This window comes from Coregonus lavaretus (assembly GCF_964263955.1).
Source record: "Coregonus lavaretus genome assembly, contig: HAP1_SCAFFOLD_358, whole genome shotgun sequence".
Lineage (NCBI taxonomy): Eukaryota > Metazoa > Chordata > Actinopteri > Salmoniformes > Salmonidae > Coregonus > Coregonus lavaretus.
This window is the reverse complement of record NW_028166433.1, coordinates 263,998-282,049: the sequence shown is the minus strand read 5'-3', so window position 1 is coordinate 282,049 and position 18,052 is coordinate 263,998. Positions and strand designations below refer to the sequence as shown.

At 42.9% G+C, this 18,052-nt stretch overlaps 1 protein-coding gene across 7 annotated transcripts; it reads left to right on the top strand.

Moving 5' to 3' along the window:
• The first annotated feature begins 828 nt into the window (after window positions 1-828).
• LOC311114720 (calcium-binding protein 39-like) lies at window positions 829-14,628 on the top strand. Of its 7 annotated transcripts, none has more exons than XM_084189960.1 (11): window positions 829-965; window positions 1,475-1,543; window positions 1,784-1,845; window positions 6,325-6,485; window positions 7,197-7,361; window positions 8,019-8,137; window positions 10,724-10,892; window positions 11,039-11,098; window positions 11,559-11,624; window positions 12,026-12,169; window positions 12,275-14,628. In XM_084189960.1, exons 4-11 carry the CDS (start codon window positions 6,372-6,374, stop codon window positions 12,461-12,463), a joined length of 1,026 nt encoding a protein of 341 aa, XP_084046086.1. In that variant the 5' UTR covers window positions 829-965; window positions 1,475-1,543; window positions 1,784-1,845; window positions 6,325-6,371; the 3' UTR covers window positions 12,464-14,628. The 7 variants fall into 7 exon arrangements, with proteins under 7 accessions (XP_084046086.1, XP_084046083.1, XP_084046085.1 ...); XM_084189957.1 differs by having other exon boundaries at window positions 829-970; XM_084189959.1 differs by lacking the exon at window positions 1,475-1,543 and having other exon boundaries at window positions 829-970.
• The last annotated feature ends 3,424 nt before the right edge of the window (window positions 14,629-18,052 follow it).

Below are 18,052 nucleotides of genomic sequence, written 5' to 3'. Positions count from 1 at the left end.
TGCTGTGGAGGCTGCTCTCAGAAAAGCTGCAACTGAAATCTTCATCACACCGCAACCAGAGACTCCAAAACACACACACACACAGATGTGCGCACACAGACATACACATACACCAGGGGTTTTAATTTGATTTCATCCTATTTTTCAATAAACATAAAATCCCATCCTGTTGTTTGTTTTGTTCAGATTGGCAGGTCTTTAATATTTTGTCCAGGGTTGGTTTTGGGAAGGCTCCAAAGCTAGTAGAATACAGTGGTCCTATTCATTCATTACAACTTTATAAGATTTAGCCTCTTCACTCTGGGAGACCTGTACACATTAGTCTCCCGGAGCCAAGAGGCTTTATAGGGTTGTGCCTCAAGGGGAAGGCAAGAATAAAGAGAAAAAGCATGCATGCAGAATTGCTCACCAAACATACTTTTTGTCTAGGGTGTGCGGATTCAATGTAGCCCTCTTTAGGAGTGTGTGGATTCCAATGATTTATATATACACACCACAGGAGGTTGGTGGCACCTTAATTGGGGAGGATGGGCTTGTGGTCATGGCTGGAGCTGAATGGTATCAAATGCATCAAACACATGGTTTCCATGTGCTTGATGCCATTCCATTAGCGCCGTTCCAGCCATTATTATGAGCCTTCATCCCCTCAGCAGCCTCCTGTGATATACATACAGTATGTTTATATACATAATTGGTGGATTCATTCATGCACTCTTCCTGGTGCATGAGCGCCTCCCTGTGGACACTCACGAGGCCCCATGTGCAGATGCTATAGCGTTATACGAGCAGCGGGTGGCGGTAGACCTCGATGCCCAACCAGTCGCACACATAAAACGACAAGGAAACGAACATTTCAAGGGGAGGCGACAAATAAGGAAAACAAATGAGTTTTTAATCCAACGGGACAAACCGGTACATAGCCGTTAGCTGTTCAGACATCGGTGGAGAGTGAAAATATCGAGTTTGTAAGGTTTGATATTGTATTTGTCATTTTGATAACAATTAGCTGGGCTGCCTACATTGGCCAATGATGTTAGCTAACGCCAGGTAGTTAAATTAGCTGTCTAGCTAACGATGTTAGCCAACTAGCTAACGATGTTAGCCAGCTAGCGGAGGCCTGTCAAAGCGTTCGAGCGTATAACGTTATTTGTTAGCCTAGCTAGCTTCTCAGTAGATATTTAGCTAGCTGCTACACACGAGAAGTTAGCAAGACCTTGAACGCAAAAAAATAGCAAGCTAGTTGGGAGCATCACACAATTATCTTGAACTTAGTAGTTAGTACGGTAACTAGCTAGCTGGTGCTGTTGTGTAGTTAGTTGGCTAGCTAACGTTAGCTAGCAGTTAACGTTGTCGATAGTTGGCCAACTAGGTTTCTAGCTAGTTAGCTGGCCAGACAGCGTTGCCGTTGTGATAGCTAAGTTAGCAAGCGAGCTAACTAACGTTAGTCATATTTTAAGGCCTGTTGTGTATTTAGGCCTCCTGTATGGACCACAATATGAGAACGTCAGTGAAAGGCGGATTGACCACTTGGTGAAGTCGAAAGGTGCGTAGAGATTAATAATATCAAATTAGCCAGGGAAACTCAGTTCAAACCGGGGGCGGGTAGATGTCTGCGTTTATATTTGAATCCGTTAACATGTGACACAACAGATATGTGACCAGGCTAGGTCATGCTTTAGTGCTGGTTGGTTATATTCTTGGCTCCAGTGCTGGGTTCTAATTCTAAATGTAGATGCCATGCTAAGACATAGATCAGAGTCTGAGCCAGAGTTTTTGTTCACAGGTCAGGGGAAGATCCCATCTGGAAACAGGTTGCCAAAGCAGACAGACAGACAGACCGGGCGGGTACATCACCCTTTGTCTCACTCAATATCCACTATATTCTGGGAGTAATTTGACTGGTCTTGACTGTACACATTATAACAGTGCTATTGGAATCCACGCTGTCTTTCGATAGCTGAGGAACGCTCAACTCCGTTCTCTTATACCGAGAAGGAGTAGAGTATTTAATAACAGGTCGCGTGATTTGCTAGCAACAACATTGAGTCACTGTCAATCAATACTTTTATCGAATACATCCACCTACTTTCCTCATTTGTGTTGCTCAACTCAGCGCGAATGCACTTGTGCCAATTGAATCTCAGTTTACGTAATACGTCAAGACTACTACGTCTCCAGTTAAGCAACACAAATTAGGAAAAAGTCGGTTGTATTCAAACTTTTTATTAAAAGTATGAATTTCAGTACCCCGTGGGACCACAGTCGGGTACAAACTTAGGTACATATAGGCATTTTAAGAATTTACATTTTTACAAGTATTGACTAATGGGGACTCAATGTTGTTGCTAGCAAATCACTCGACCAGTTATTAATACTCAACCGCCTTGATATGAGAACGGATTTGAGTGTTCCTCAGCGATCTTTGGACAACCGGCATTGTCATGGCTGTTCGAAAATGGGGGACATTAAGCAAGTCTCCTTTCTGCACCCTTTCCATACAGACAGCGCACCCATCCCTCCATGGTGTGAGTTCAACTCTTCCTTATGTTCTTCTCAAATCAAATCAAGTTTTATTTGTCACATACACGTGTTTAGCAGATGTTATAGCGGGTGTAGCGAAATGCTTGTGCTTCTAGCTCCGACAGCTAACAAGTAATATCTAACAATTTCACAACGTATACCCAATACACACAAAACTAGTAAGGAATGGGATTTAAGAATATATACATATGGACAAGCAATGACAGACCAAGGAAGCCAAATTTAACACCACTGTTGTCAGATTGACACCTTGAACAGCGGTGATACAGCATAGATAACCCCACCTATGTCCCAGTCCCCTACTAGCAGTAGGGAGACCCAGCTAACATGCTGACCAGACCGCATGCACACGCATGTTGATTTTGTCCACCCACACCAGACGCGATCAGGACACACAGGTTGAAATATCAAAATGAACTCTGAACCAACTATATTAACTTCGGGACAGGTCGAAAACCATTAAACATGTATGGCTAGCTAGCTTGCTGTTGCTAGCTAATTTGTCCTGGGATATAAACATTGGGTTGTTATTTTACCTGAAATGCACAAGTTCCTCTACTCTGACAATTCATCCACAGATAAAAGGGTAAACCGAGTGAGTTTCTAGTTCTCTCCTCCTTCAGGCTGCTTCTTCTTTGGACTTTATATGGCGGTTGCCAACCAACTTTAAGGCGCATTACCACCACCAACTGGACTGGAGCGTAGACCTTTGTTCATCTTTCGATCCCCCACGTGGGTATATGCTCCTAAAAACCAATGAGGAGATGGGAGAGGCAGGACTTGCAGCACGTCTAGCGTCACAAATAGAACCATGTTCTATTGTAGTGCCTGGCTACGCTGACGCTCGCGAGCAGTGTGGGTGCAATGATTTAATAACATGTATGGGTACATTTATTTTGCAACGCGGGCGGTCTGGTCATCATGTAAGGCCTGTATAGGCGATATGCACAGGCGAGCATGACGTATTTCCGGTTAAATCTCAGGATGGATGTAAACTTCCGGTTATTGTAGAATGCTGTGTTACCATATGCTAGCATTGAATGCTTGTCGTCAAAAACATCCGAAACGGTAAATTTTCGTCGTTGTTGTTTATCTTAATGTTAATGTTTTTACTTGTAATACTTCGTCTTGACTTATAACACGATGACGTGTAAACGTACGAAAGTACAGGAGGGACGACAGACATGCCACATTCAGAGTAATGCGCAGTCTGATATAGTAATGCAACCAAATGATTGCATATCCCACACCCAGCCACACAGGAACAGTAGCTTTTAACAAGCACAACTGGCTGTGAATCACGCAATGTCATCTGAAATACACAGAAGCATAATTTAATGGGTTTTGAAAGACGAGGGTCTACAGCAGCAGGAGTAGGAGCAAAACTTGTTCTTTCTAATTTTTACTGGTATAAGCAACTTATCCACTGTCTCCTGTCACTTTCGTGCTTTCTGCATCACTTTCCTACTGTCTTGCACCACTTGGCTATACTGTCTCCCACCACTTACCTATTGTCTTGTGCCATTTACCTACCTTCAAACAGTATTGGCAGAGCAGTAGGTGAGTGGTGCAACATTGTAGCCTAGTACCAATAACAACAGTAGAGTGAAGGTTTTGCTCCTAATTCCTCTTGAAAAGTAGAAACATCAAGTACAAAAGCAAGGAAGTTGGGCCATATGTTTATGAGGAAAGAAGTAAAGATGACAGGACAGTTTTGAGTAGAACATCAGCAGTTTGAAGAATAGCTGAGTGGAATATGTTACTGTCATTGCAGTCATCAAGTCAGGAAAAAGTAGTAATCTCATTATTGTTTACATTTCAAACCAAACTCCAATTTGTTTACAACAGACCCAACAACAAAGCATGGCAATTCCCACTCAGCTACCCTGGTCTGTATTAGGCTACCACTGTTCAGCTATCGTGAAAACCACTAAAGTTCTAAAGTGTTCTCTTAGCAATGGCAACCAAAGCTGTGGTATTATTAAACGAGTAAAACATGTGTTGAACGGAACCTTGAACAAGTTCAACAGAACTTTGAACGTGTCACTTAATCTAGTCCTACTCTCAGCTGGTGTGGTGGCTTTAGTTTCTTCATTGAGCGGTAGCAGTGGGCTCTCACAGAGATCTCATTTGTAGCCCTGTTTTTTACCTGATACTTTCATAAAAGTACAAACACATGAAGTGAGAGGTATATACACATGAATAAACTTGATTTAAAGCATGATTAACCTGAAGCAGGATGGAGTCATGACTTAAAACACCAAAGCAAGGCTTCTAGCTCAGGCTAGGAAGCGTTAGCATATTACCTTCAAAGTTGCAAAGATAATAAGAAATGTAAAATTTGAAGCCTTCATCCAGTTTGCTACGTGGTGTCGTACTGGATGTCCGGACGACCCTCCGTATATCATTAACAGATACTTTAGGCAACTCCAGCAAACACCTTGTAAACTTCATCTCTGCCATCATAACGGTCTACTGTCATTGTCTAATGTTTTTGGGCTCTATGCACGCCAATTCGGAAGTGATGCGTGCATAGAGCCTATTGTAAAAAGTGACTGGGTGAGTCATGGAATGTGGCAACTGATGGGGATGGGGGCCACAAAGAATCTAAACTCGGGCTGCAGTTGCTCGCCGGTCTGCGTACCCACATAAAAAAATAATTGTATGTTCACCCCCAGCCCATCCCTTGCCCTAGATAAAAGCTCAGTGAGAGAAGGTCTGACGTCCCACTGAGGGGCTCATGCATTCCCCAGGCTCTCACTGCTCTACGCCATTACTAGATAAGGTTATAAGCACCATACAGTTTGTCTGGGGAGGTGTGTGTGTGTGTGTGAGAGAGTTCATTAAGAGAAAGGATATGTGGCTGAACAGTGGTGTGTTGTTTACACTAGTGGGGAGAGGCTGGAGAAGGGGATAAGTACCGGTAAGTGGAGTTTTCCGTGACCTTAACAACACGAGAAGGGGTCATGTAGAGGCCCCTTTAGAAAAGGGTAGGGCAGAGGACATTCTACCTCTGTAATCATTGACTAACACTGACCAATCAGTCATGTCTCAACGTCGCCTCCCTTTATGGTGCAACTGGTCAGTAAACCAATCGATCAATAGTAATTACCTCGACTTACCTGTACTCCCTCACATTGACTCGGTACCGGTACCCCAAGTATATAGTCTCATTATTGTTATTTTATTGTGTTACTTGTTTTAATTTTTTTACTTTAGTTTATTTTGTAAATATTTCCTTAACTGCCTTGTTGGTTAAGGGCTTGTAAGTAAGCATTTCACGGTAAGGTCCTCACCTGTTGTATTTGGCTCATGTGACAAATCACATTTTATTTGATCCATAGTTACAAAGTAAACACAACTCCTGCAGTTAGCTTCCCCTTTCAACAACCTCACGCACAATTAGAATAATGATTGTAATGCTTAATAGCAAATCTCAGTATGAGGTTGAGAATCAACATTTTCCTTCTTCAGATCGATCTGTTTAGCCTGCCCCTCTACAGCCTGTTGTTTCTTAGCAATATGAATCCTAGTGTCAGCCTACTGACTCACAATTCATAAGTCATACTATGTTGTATCTTGGTATGATTTATGATGAAAAGTGAGTCACATTGTTAGTGCCTTAGTACTGATTGCTCCTCCTCACTGAGCTCTCGGAGTCAGTACCGATGCAGTTTGAACAACTCTTCTGTCACAGTTTGGTTTAGTCTTTCTCTGCATATCCCTTTCTTTCTCTCTTTCATTCATCTCCTTCAGTTGTTTATCTTCCCTTCCTGTGGATAGGTAGGACTGTGCACTCGCTGCTTGGTCGACCACGGTAACTCGCCACCATGCCATTCCCCTTTGGCAAGTCCCACAAGTCGCCGGCGGATATCGTCAAGAACCTGAAGGATAGCATGACGGTGTTGGAGAAACACGACATCTCTGACAAGAAGGCTGAGAAGGTAAACAACCAACACACACACTTATGCTTACACACAGGTAGACACACAAAGGCCGATACAGTTGAGTACCTCCTAGTTACACCTCTCTCTAACTTGACTAGTGACCTCAGAGATTCTATGGAAGCGATGGAGTGGGGAATTTCAAACCCCTCCCTCTAAGAGTTTGATTTGACTACAGTTTAAGGCAGGGCTCTCCAACCCTGTTCCTGGAGAGCTACCCTTCTGTAGGTTTTCGCTCCAACCCTAGCTGTAACTAACCTGATTCAGCTTATCAACCAGCTCATTATTAGAATCAGGTGCGCTAGATTAGGGTTGGAGTGAGAACCTACAGGACGGTAGCTCTCCGGGAACAGGGTTGGAGTGAGAACCTACAGGACGGTAGCTCTCCGGGAACAGGGTTGGAGAGCCCTGGTGTAAGGGGAAGGGGGGGGTACCTGTGTTTCGAGATTTACACCATTTACAAAAATGGTGCCTATCATGTTTGATGTCAAGAGACGTCAGTCACAAAAACCTGTTGAGGGGTTAGTTTCCTTTCATAACAAGCCATCTCTAGACTCTGAAGAGAGTGTATGATGGGATCATTTCAGGACAACATGGGATGGTGGGGGTTAGCTACGTCATAGGAAACAGTATAGTGACTGATGGAGAGCTAGCTAATATTATGTAGAGCGCTAAATTAGTCTGTATTTGTCTTTGTGTGTGTGTGTCCAGGCCACAGAAGAGGTGTCTAAGAGCCTGGTGGCGATGAAGGAGATTCTCTATGGTACCAATGAGAAGGAGCCCCAGACTGAGGCGGTGGCCCAGCTGGCTCAGGAGCTCTACAACAGCGGCCTGCTCAGCACCCTCGTAGCTGACCTGCAGCTCATCGACTTTGAGGTGAGACACTTTACACTGCAGGTTTGTTTGTTTGTCTGTCTGTCTTTGAGACAGATGCAGAGGTATGAGAGATTTATTTTGAGATGCTGACTAGAAGGGTATCTTTGTGACGAGTGAGAGAGACAGATTTAAGTCGACGTATAGAAAGACAAAAGACTGACTGTGTCCTGTCTCTTTTACTGGCACATGGACTTGCTTTCACATGCTTTTTTTGCTCACTGCAATATGTCTGGCCCATGGTGTGGGTGTGTGGTGGTAGTAGTAGGTGTGTGTAGGCTTCACTGAGTCACCTTATCAGCCTGAGTCAGTGTGATTCTCCTCTTCCTCTTTGACCTTCTCCACATCCTTCAGTGGGTCTGTGTCATTCTCACCCATCTGAAGATACATCTGTCTTGGCTATTCCTGCTATAGGGAGGCTGAATTTGATAATAGGTGCAAAAACAACGCAATGATACTCATTTGAAATGTGACAATTCACCAATGGTGCAAATAGGTGAATCTGTTTTATCACCATAACATGTATAAGAACATCGGATTCAGAATTAGAAGTTTAAAATAAGAGAACATTGTTTTGAAACCATGGCTGTTTGGAATCTGACCACTTGTGATTTTCACACCTTTCTAAGATTATTTCATGTCATTTGTGTTCAACATCAGGGTAAGAAGGATGTGGCTCAGATTTTCAACAACATCCTGAGGCGTCAGATCGGGACGCGGACGCCCACGGTGGAGTACCTCTGCACTCAGCAGAACACCCTCTTCATGCTGCTCAAAGGGTGAGGCCTGGGGCACCCAAACCTACACTACACCCTGTCATTTACAATGCTGGGGTGTAGTGTTTTTGTGTTGGGTAATAAGTGGATACCTTTTAAGTCAGTTAAGTTTTATTTGAAGTGAATTACCACATTGTCTCAATACAGAATAATTAAATGCATCGAAATAGAAAGATAAATACTGCAGAAATTGACAAACAGCAGATATTGATAGTAATAACTGGAGACCTTGACAGTGTCCTATATCAGGGATCATCAACTAGATTCAGTCGCGGGCAGATATTTAATTTTTTATTGAGCGGATGGTCAGGGAGCCGGAACATAATTGTGATTGTGGACTACAGGGAAAAAAAGAGGACTGAACACGCCCCCATTCTCATCGACGGGCTGTAGTGGAACAGGTTGAGAGCTTCAAGTTCCTTGATGTCCACATCACGAACAAACTATCATGGACCAAACACACCAAGACAGTTGTGAAGAGGGCACGACAAAGCCTATTCCCCCTCAGGAGACTGAAAAGATTTGACATGGGTCTTCAGATCCTCAAAGTTCTACAGCTGCACCATCGAGAGCATCCTGACTGGTTGCATCACCGCCTGGTATGGCAACTGCTCAGCCTCCGACCGCAAGGCACTACAGAGGGTAGTGCGTACGGCCCACTACATCAATGGGGCCAAGCTTCCTGCCATCCAGGACCTCTATACCAGGCGGTGTCAGAGGAATGCCCAAAAAATGGTCAAAGACTCCAGCCACCCTAGTCATAGACTGTTCTCTCTGCTACCGCACGGCAAGCGGTACCGGAGCGCCAAGTCTAGGTCCAAAAGGCTTCTCAACAGCTTCTACCCCCAAGCCATAAGACTCCTGAACAGCTAATCATGGCTCCCCAGACTATTTAGACTTTTTCTTTAAAAAAACTGCATTGTTGCTTAAGGGCTTGTAAGTAAGCATTTCACTGTAATGTCTACACCTGTTGTATTCGGCGCATGTGGCAAATAAAATTTGATTTGATTTAATTACAAATAATTTGTAGACTGCAAATTGACTGCAAGAAACACAAACAATGTTTGACTAAAACATAATCATTTCAAACCTTGCTTACAGACTATAAAACACAATTTCAAACCTTGCTTACATTTGTATACGATCAGGTGTTTCTCTATTATGCGTGGGAATACTTTGGAACAGATTTCTTAAATTAAAATCAATTGGAGCTGATTTGCTGGTGTTTTTACAGTCTTTTATGTCCCCCCCCAAAAACACTTTGGGGGGGCCAAATAAAACCACCCGTGGGCCAAATTCTGCCCGCAGGCCACCAGTAGGGGAACACCAGTGACGCTCTGAGTAATTAGCCTATTCCTATTTGCTATAGTCTATTTCAATACATTTGTGAGATAGAACGCAAGAGAGGAATGTTGGCCAGACAGAACAGATAATACTTTTTTACATACCGGACTCTCCTGAACTATCTTGTGTTTAGTTGTTTACATTATTTTTTGCCTGTATTCTCTTCTGTCTCCATTTGATTGGCTGTAATCCAGTATAATATATAATAATATGAATATGACTGAAGGCTACGCTTCATTGTTTTATGCATGGATTTCTCCCGATCAAAAAATGAATGTAAATGTTGAGTTTCATCTCAAACATGTATTTTTATAGCCTAAAAACATAAGGTAGCCAGAGGACTAATAGTGAGGGAGAACAAACCATATCAATAGCCTATAGAAACATCTAATGACCAGTTTAAGCTTATTAAGTAAGAAATGATCAATGCAGACCGTGTAATTCCCTTCAAACAAGGCCAAATGGCCGATAACTTATCATTATTCCTCCTACTGGCCGATCATAAAAGCTTTACGGCAACTTAAAGTTAGAAACATTAGCTTATTTCCCAAATATTCTAGCTTACGAAGGTGTTGTCCTAAAGTTATGGCTTTCAAAAATAACACGAATGAACGTCTATAGACTAGGCATAGGCTATTGTCATAGGCTATCACAGATTAATGATAGATAGAACTAACAATATTATTTATTTTTCTATTATTTTATGAGGCTCTTCAGTAAGGGCCATTCTACTGCCAATGTTTGTCTACAGAGATTACAATGGCTGTGTGCTCGATTTTATACACCTGTCAGCAACGGGTGTGGCTGAAATAGCTAAATCCACTAATTTGAAGGGGTGTCCACATACTAGTGTAGCTCACCACAGTAAGACAGCCAGTTCCTCATCAGACAGTCACTGCTCCATCACAGCGTGCCACACACACACACCTGCTGCATGTTAAAGCTCCTCCACAATAAAGGAATATTATAAAAGATTTGCCAGCACTTAGCCTCTGCCCAGGTGTTCAATAACATTATCTTTCGTCATGATTCATCCAGTTGCATTCGATTTCACGCTGTAGCAGGGTTGTCTTTTTTCAACAAAAAACTATTTTTGGGGGGGTTGACCAATAGGGGGCGACGGCATCGTATGTCAAAATGTTTTATGGGTACATAATCACGATAGGACAAAGGTTAACATCGCCCAACCCTACTTGCGGCGTAATAACTGGATACCTCCTTCCTATTCCAATGTTCTCCTGGCAGGTACGAGTCTCCAGAGATCGCTCTGAACTGTGGCATCATGCTGAGGGAGTGTATCAGGCACGAGCCGCTGGCCAAGATCACCCTGGGGGCCGAGCAGTTCTACGACTTCTTCAGATACGTGGAGATGTCCACGTTTGACATCGCCTCAGATGCATTCGCCACTTTTAAAGTGAGTTTTTCAAAATGACCGCTTTAAAAAAAAATCTGAACTGTAATATCTCACACCCATAGGACCATGGGTTTCTTGGGGCCTAGATAGAGGGCCTGTACTATTCAGCTCATTGGTTAAAATACCTGTATGTGTTCCTCTTCCAGGACTTGCTAACGAGACACAAGATTCTGAGTGCTGAGTTCCTGGAGCAGCATTACGACAGGGTAAGCCCTCCACATCGTGTTGAAATATAACCCGGCGAGAACACATCTCCATGATACTTTTCTTCCAATGTTACTTTTTCTGAATAGCAACCTGTCACGGTTAACAGAGCTTTCTAAGACGATCTGAGGTCACACCAGTACAAGCTGAGTTTATTTGCGCTAAACCCCAGCCTGACAACTGAGTATTTCAGAGACATCTCTAAGATCCATGAAAAGTATATCAGGGAATATGGAAATTACCTTGAGACGTGGCAGCACAGTACTCAGCAACGGTTTTTCTCCTAAGATAAAAAACTGGCATCTGACATGTGGCTGTTTTGAATACACGGCAGCTCCCTGTCTATAGGTGTGGGAAGATCACTAGTTGGCTTGTCAACGAGTTTGCAAACAAGCAGATGCACTCTGAAATAGTGGCTTGACATTCACTCAGATGATTAGCTTTCTCCTCCCCTCCCTCCAGTTCTTCAGTGAATATGAGAAGTTACTCCACTCAGAGAACTACGTGACTAAAAGGCAATCCCTCAAGGTAAGAACGTTATTCCTGTTGTAGTAAACATCTGTCATGTAGTATTTGTATATATGCCTGTTTTTGAGGGCTAAGTATAGATGGTCTCTTTACATGGTGTTTGGTTACTGAAAATATCCCCAAGCAGCAAGCTGACTGATGTAGTGCCACCCTGTGGATGGAGTAGGTTTTAGATATGTTTCATCTGCCTTGTAACGTCCTCCCCTATTTTTGCCAATGCATAGCAGTATCTTCACTTTGCCTTGTGTAAACCCAACTATAATGATTTATATCTATTTATATAGTTTTAGCTGAATCTTATGTTTCAAACATGGCATTCAATAAATTATTACTTTTTCACCTTCCACAGACTGTAATTGCAATTAATACTTAATGTTTTTTGTCACTCTGAAACAATCTAGTTGCTGGGAGAGCTTCTTCTCGATCGACACAATTTCACCATCATGACGAAATACATCAGCAAGCCAGAGAACCTCAAGCTAATGATGAACCTTCTTCGAGACAAAAGCCGCAACATCCAGTTTGAGGCCTTCCACGTCTTTAAGGTAAAAGAAAAACGAGAGACTAGCACAAGGCTATAGCAGGCGGTGCAATTTTATATCAGTTTAGTTGGATTGTAAGAATAATTTCTCCTCTTACTTCCCCTCTAGGTGTTTGTGGCCAACCCCAACAAGACACAGCCCATCTTGGACATTCTTCTGAAGAACCAGACCAAACTCATTGAGTTCCTCTCCAAGTTCCAGAACGACAGGACGGAGGACGAACAGTTCAACGATGAAAAGACATACCTGGTCAAACAGATCAGAGATCTGAAGAGGCCGGCCCCCCAGGAGGCCTGAGGGAGGGGCTTAAGTGGTCCAGACAACATCTGGATAACGGACTCATCAGCAGCTGCTGCTGTTCTGGTTTTTCCACCATTTGAGGAAACAAAACAAAAAATATTGCGCCCGTATCAAGTCATCAGGAAGTCTCCAGCTCATTCTGCTGTTCAACGCAACGGACATACAATTTATTTTTATTTAAAGTTTCTCCTTTTAAAAAGAAAAGAGATTAACATAAAATATGCTGCTTCTTTCTTACACATTAAGACGTGGAAGGGTAACATCAACAACACAACAAAGGTCATTCAAACAAATAGTAACAATGAAATCTACTACATTTGAGCGCTATGCAGACTTCTGACGCGCGCACACACAGTGCTATAATATCAGCATAAACCTTGAGATGAAAAGGTACTAACAAAGTGAACATTGGGGTGTTGGTTGCATGCCTTGTCAGATCCATGGCTGTACTTGGGGCTAGACGCTGGCCCTGTCTACTTAGCGTCACAGACGGCAGAAAGCACGTGCATCGCAGTACCAGCTACAACTCTTATCTATGCTTTCATCGTATACAGCAGCAACAGTGATGCATTTTAAAATGGGCTCTCCAACGGCCTCACACCGAACCATGCAGCCTGTGGTGTATTGTGAAACGGCACAGAGCGGATGGTATGGGTAAAATGCTAGATATTATTTCGGTACAGGCCTGACTTGGGTTTCTTTTTTGTTCTGGGACAGGGTGAATGTGTACATATGCCTTGTATTTTTTATTATTTTTGCTTTGTAGATTTTGTTGAAACATTGACACATGAATATATATATATATTACCTTAAATCAAGTTTTTCGTTCATTCTAATCAAATTACTTTTTTTAAGAGGAAAGATATCTGTCATTTTCTGCGTTTCATTTGACTGCCGAATTGAAATGGTGGCTGGTTTTTCTTTGTACATAACTTCCAGCCAGGGCCAGCTCTCACGTTGTTAACCTAGAAGACATTAATAATAATTAGTACAGCTGGGGAATGTCATGGTATTAGCCAGATCTCTTAATCTTCTTTTTTTTGCTGTCTGTATTTGAGTAACTCAGATGACTAAAATGTGCTGGGGTGCCAGGACAGTGGGGTGGAGGGGAGGGGAGGGGAGGGAATGGGATGGGATGGGGCAAGGCGCTAACCGAAACATGAAGCCTGTGTATTTGTGCACTTTGTGCTGAGCAGCCAGCCAATGGCCGTGTTCCCCTGCTCAGACGTTGCATGCATCAACCAATGGTTGCGTGCTACGTCATCCACTGACAGATTGCTATAACATATGTGGTTAGCTGATACGTAAAATATCTATCCAAGCGTTGTAAGCTCTGGCAGGCATCAGCAATGCTGGGCAGAGGAACACGCCCTTCATCTCCTAACTGGAATCTGATCGGGGGGGTTGGTGGGGATTTCAGGGAATCGCAACATTCTCCCCCCACTCATCCACTCTGTGGTTTATTATGAGATTCAATGCTTTCTGATGGTGTAGGGGTGTTGCACCATATCTAGTGAGCTTCAGGAGTTGACCGTTACTTAGCACATTCAACATTTTCTCCCTTTACCCCCCCAGTTTGAGCCTTTTTCATTGGGGTTAAAATTCCAGTACAATTCCAGAGCATTATGTATGTTCTTTGGAGATTGTTTAATTGTTTACTTTACACTGACTGAGCAAATCTGCCATTTTAAAACGCAGTATTTATTTGAGGGATGGAGTTGATTGGATGATAAGAATATCTTGCATATATACCACTCAACAGACATGTTTACTTGCAGTGAAGGATATGGTCAGAGAGTGATGTTGAGCCAAGTGCTTTTGACTGAAAGCTCATCCATATATCCCAATAGACGACTGATCAGCCATTTCATTGTGCTAACCAACAGAGAACAGTACGCTAAAGACCAGTATTCCTCAATGCATATTTAAATTGCATGTTCCTCTACTGGCTGCATGGTACTCTCTACAAACAATGTTGTACTGGAATTTTCTTCCAAAAATAACAAATGAACATTTGAGATAGCGTGAGATTATTTGGCTATGTCTAACCTTTGACTCCAGTCCCAGCACATTGAGTGTGTGGGTGCTTTCAGAAGTGTCAAAAAGGCTTTGGCCTTATAATCTAAACAGAAATAAATGAAAAACATTTGGAATAAATTGAACCTGTGGTCAGTGTTATTTGTCTCTCATTGTCCTTTCCTGTATCTGTCTCAGTGATGAATGTCTGGAAGAGTAAAATAAATAAATCCAGGATTCAAGCACACTCATTTTACACACACACAACACAACACTGAACAGTCCAGGGCTATATAGGGGTGGTGATGAGATGAGGTGCAGCTGCGCTGGAGGTGATTAGGGTGCGTTGGGTTTCCATTCCGGTGTTGCCGAGGTGGTGCGCTCAGACCGGTGGCTCAGTAGACCGGCGAATCAGAGCGCCGGAGGGGAGCAACGGGAGGAGACGTGACACTATGCACCATATTTATCTTCAATGGTTCTCTTGCCGCTACTTGCTATACATATAAATAACACCCCGTATTCAAAAATACCTCGTTATTTTATAGTGGCTGCAGACCACAGACATTTCTTCTAAATGCGTACAGACAACTGTCAGCGGGACTTCCCATGGTACCGTTACGCCCTCTTATATACTGCAGACAAGTCATATTTGCATGATTTAGCTTATTCATAATTAATTCATAATTAACGTTTGCTTCATTCATGTGACCGACCAATACTGGGTCATGCATGTGACAGACCAATACCTCACGAGGCTTCTTTGTAAGCTGAGACCTTGAAACTGAGATATCAAAACAAGGGTCTGGTTGTACCGCAAAATTGCAGATACTGATAGCGAGGGTTAGTTCAATCAGTCACTTGCATGAACACAGAAAGTGGTTTATAGAAAAGCACAAATATAAGAATTTCCATCACACATGAAATCCTGCCTCTGTCAGCAACCACCCGACCTAATGTTGTGTCACATCGCATCGCTCTCAGCTTTATCTCTTGCTCTTTGTCCCACTGTGTTTGTCTGTCACTGCATCCCCCCTGGTACACCTCCTCTTGCTTCTGTCTCTTTCACCTGATCTGTCTTCTTCTTTAGCTCAGTCACCCTATCAGACTAAAGGAAAACATGTGAATGTGAGTTTAAGAACCAGTGTCCCTACAATGTGAAGTAGACAAATTGGCCATTATTAGTCTTTGTGCATGTTTGCACCTGTATGTAAGGCCTCTAAAGTCTAGAATAATCTACAGTGAGGGAAAAAAGTATTTGATCCCCTGCTGATTTTGTACGTTTGCCCACTGACAAAGACATGATCAGTCTATAATTTTAATGGTAGGTTTATTTGAACAGTGAGAGACAGAATAACAACAACAAAATCCAGAAAAACGCATGTCAAAAATGTTATAAATTGATTTGCATTTTAATGAGGGAAATAAGTATTTGACCCCTCTGCAAAACATGACTTAGTACTTGGTGGCAAAACCCTTGTTGGCAATCACAGAGGTCAGACGTTTCTTGTAGTTAGCCACCAGGTTTGCACACATCTCAGGAGGGATTTTGTTCCACTCCTCTTTGCAGATCTTCTCCAAGTCATTAAGGTTTCGAGCCTGACGTTTGGCAACTCAAACCTTCAGCTCCCTCCACAGATTTTCTATGGGATTAAGGTCTGGAGACTGGCTAGGCCACTCCAGGATCTTAATGTGCCTCTTCTTGAGCCACTCCTTTGTTGCCTTGGCCGTGTGTTTTGGGTCATTGTCATGCTGGAATACCCATCCACGACCCATTTTCAATGCCCTGGCTGAGGGAAGGAGGTTCTCACCCAAGATTTGACGGTACATGGCCCCGTCCATCGTCCCTTTGATGCGGTGAAGTTGTCCTGTCCCCTTAGCAGAAAAACACCCCCATAGCATAATGTTTCCACCTCCATGTTTGATGGTGGGGATGGTGTTCTTGGGGTCATAGGCAGCATTCCTCCTCCTCCAAACACGGCGAGTTGAGTTGATGCCAAAGAGCTCGATTTTGGTCTCATCTGACCACAACACTTTCACCCAGTTCTCCTCTGAATCATTCAGATGTTCATTGGCAAACTTCAGATGGGTCTGTATATGTGCTTTCTTGAGCAGGGGGACCTTGCGGGCGCTGCAGGATTTCAGTCCTTCACGGCGTAGTGTGTTACCAATTGTTTTCATGGTGACTATGGTCCCAGCTGCCTTGAGATCATTGACAAGATCCTCCCGTGTAGTTCTGGGCTGATTCCTCACCGTTCTCATGATCATTGCAACTCCACGAGGTGAGATCTTGCATGGAGCCCCAGGCCGAGGGAGATTGACAGTTCTTTTGTGTTTCTTCCATTTGCAAATAATCGCACCAACTGTTGTCACCTTCTCACCAAGCTGCTTGGCGATGGTCTTGTAGCCCATTCCAGCCTTGTGTATGTCTACAATCTTGTCCCTGACATCCTTGGAGAGCTCTTTGGTCTTGGCCATGGTGGAGAGTTTGGAATCTGATTGATTGATTGCTTCTGTGGACAGGTGTCTTTTATACAGGTAACAAACTGAGATTAGGAGCACTCCCTTTAAGAGTGTGCTCCTAATCTCAGCTCGTTACCTGTATAATAGACACCTGGGAGCCAGAAATCTCTCTGATTGAGAGGGGGTCAAATACTTATTTCCCTCATTAAAATGCAAATCAATTTATAACATTTTTGACATGCGTTTTTCTGGATTTTTGTTGTTGTTATTCTGTTCAAATAAACCTACCATTAAAATGATAGACTGATAATTTCTTTGTCAGTGGGCAAACGTACAAAATCAGCAGGGGATCAAATACTTTTTTCCCTCACTGTACATGACACTTACTGTATTGATAAATATGTAATATGATACCAGATTATTTATAGCCAAGCTGCCCTTCTCCCTGTGAAAGCATCAAAGAAAGTTTCTCCCTGTGAAAGCATCAAAGAAAGTTTCTCCCTTCTTTTTGATGCCCCTCTTTTCACCTCTTCATTCTTTGTTTTTCTTTCAGGGATGGCCAAGCCTCTCCCCCTTTGTTTGCACTCTTTATCAATGCTTTATCAAGTCGTTCTAGTACAATTCTGTCTTGATTTTTCCCCCTGCATGTGTGTTTCTCTGTAAGGAACAACCGCACTGTTCGAATCTTTTATAAGACCACGTTTAAAGCCTTGGTCCAGAGTCAGAGACTGGACTAAAGTAAAGACTGCTGTAAGGGAGCTTATTATATCATATGTTAATATATACCTTAGACTGGTCTGTATATTTTGTCTGCTGGTGAAGTCTTTTCTGTGAATAAAGTAGTTAAAAGCACCTGGGGGTTTCTGTTTCTTGTTCTTTTTAAATAACTGATAGTTGTTACTGTATTGTGGGCATCATGGGACATTTCGCTGTCCCGGTTCTCTTTGGCTCTGTGCATGTGCCACCAGCCTTGTTTCAGTGTCTAGAAGTAACGGATCATATTCTTAAGTGTCAGTGGGTGAAAGTGTGAAACTAGGTTGGTTAAAGTGGAGAGTTGTGGTATGCTTCTACATGGTGCTCCCCTTAGCGCAGCACAACACATATAGCCTT

Bases quoted from the DNA above. Each gene is read 5' to 3' on its own strand.
- LOC311114720 (XM_084189956.1), top strand. From the start codon at position 6,372: ATGCCATTCCCCTTTGGCAAGTCCCACAAGTCGCCGGCGGATATCGTC. The intron at 11,099-11,558 runs GTAAGCCCTCCA...CCCTCCCTCCAG, and splicing joins TGGAGCAGCATTACGACAGG to TTCTTCAGTGAATATGAGAA. The intron at 12,170-12,274 runs GTAAAAGAAAAA...CTTCCCCTCTAG, and splicing joins AGGCCTTCCACGTCTTTAAG to GTGTTTGTGGCCAACCCCAA.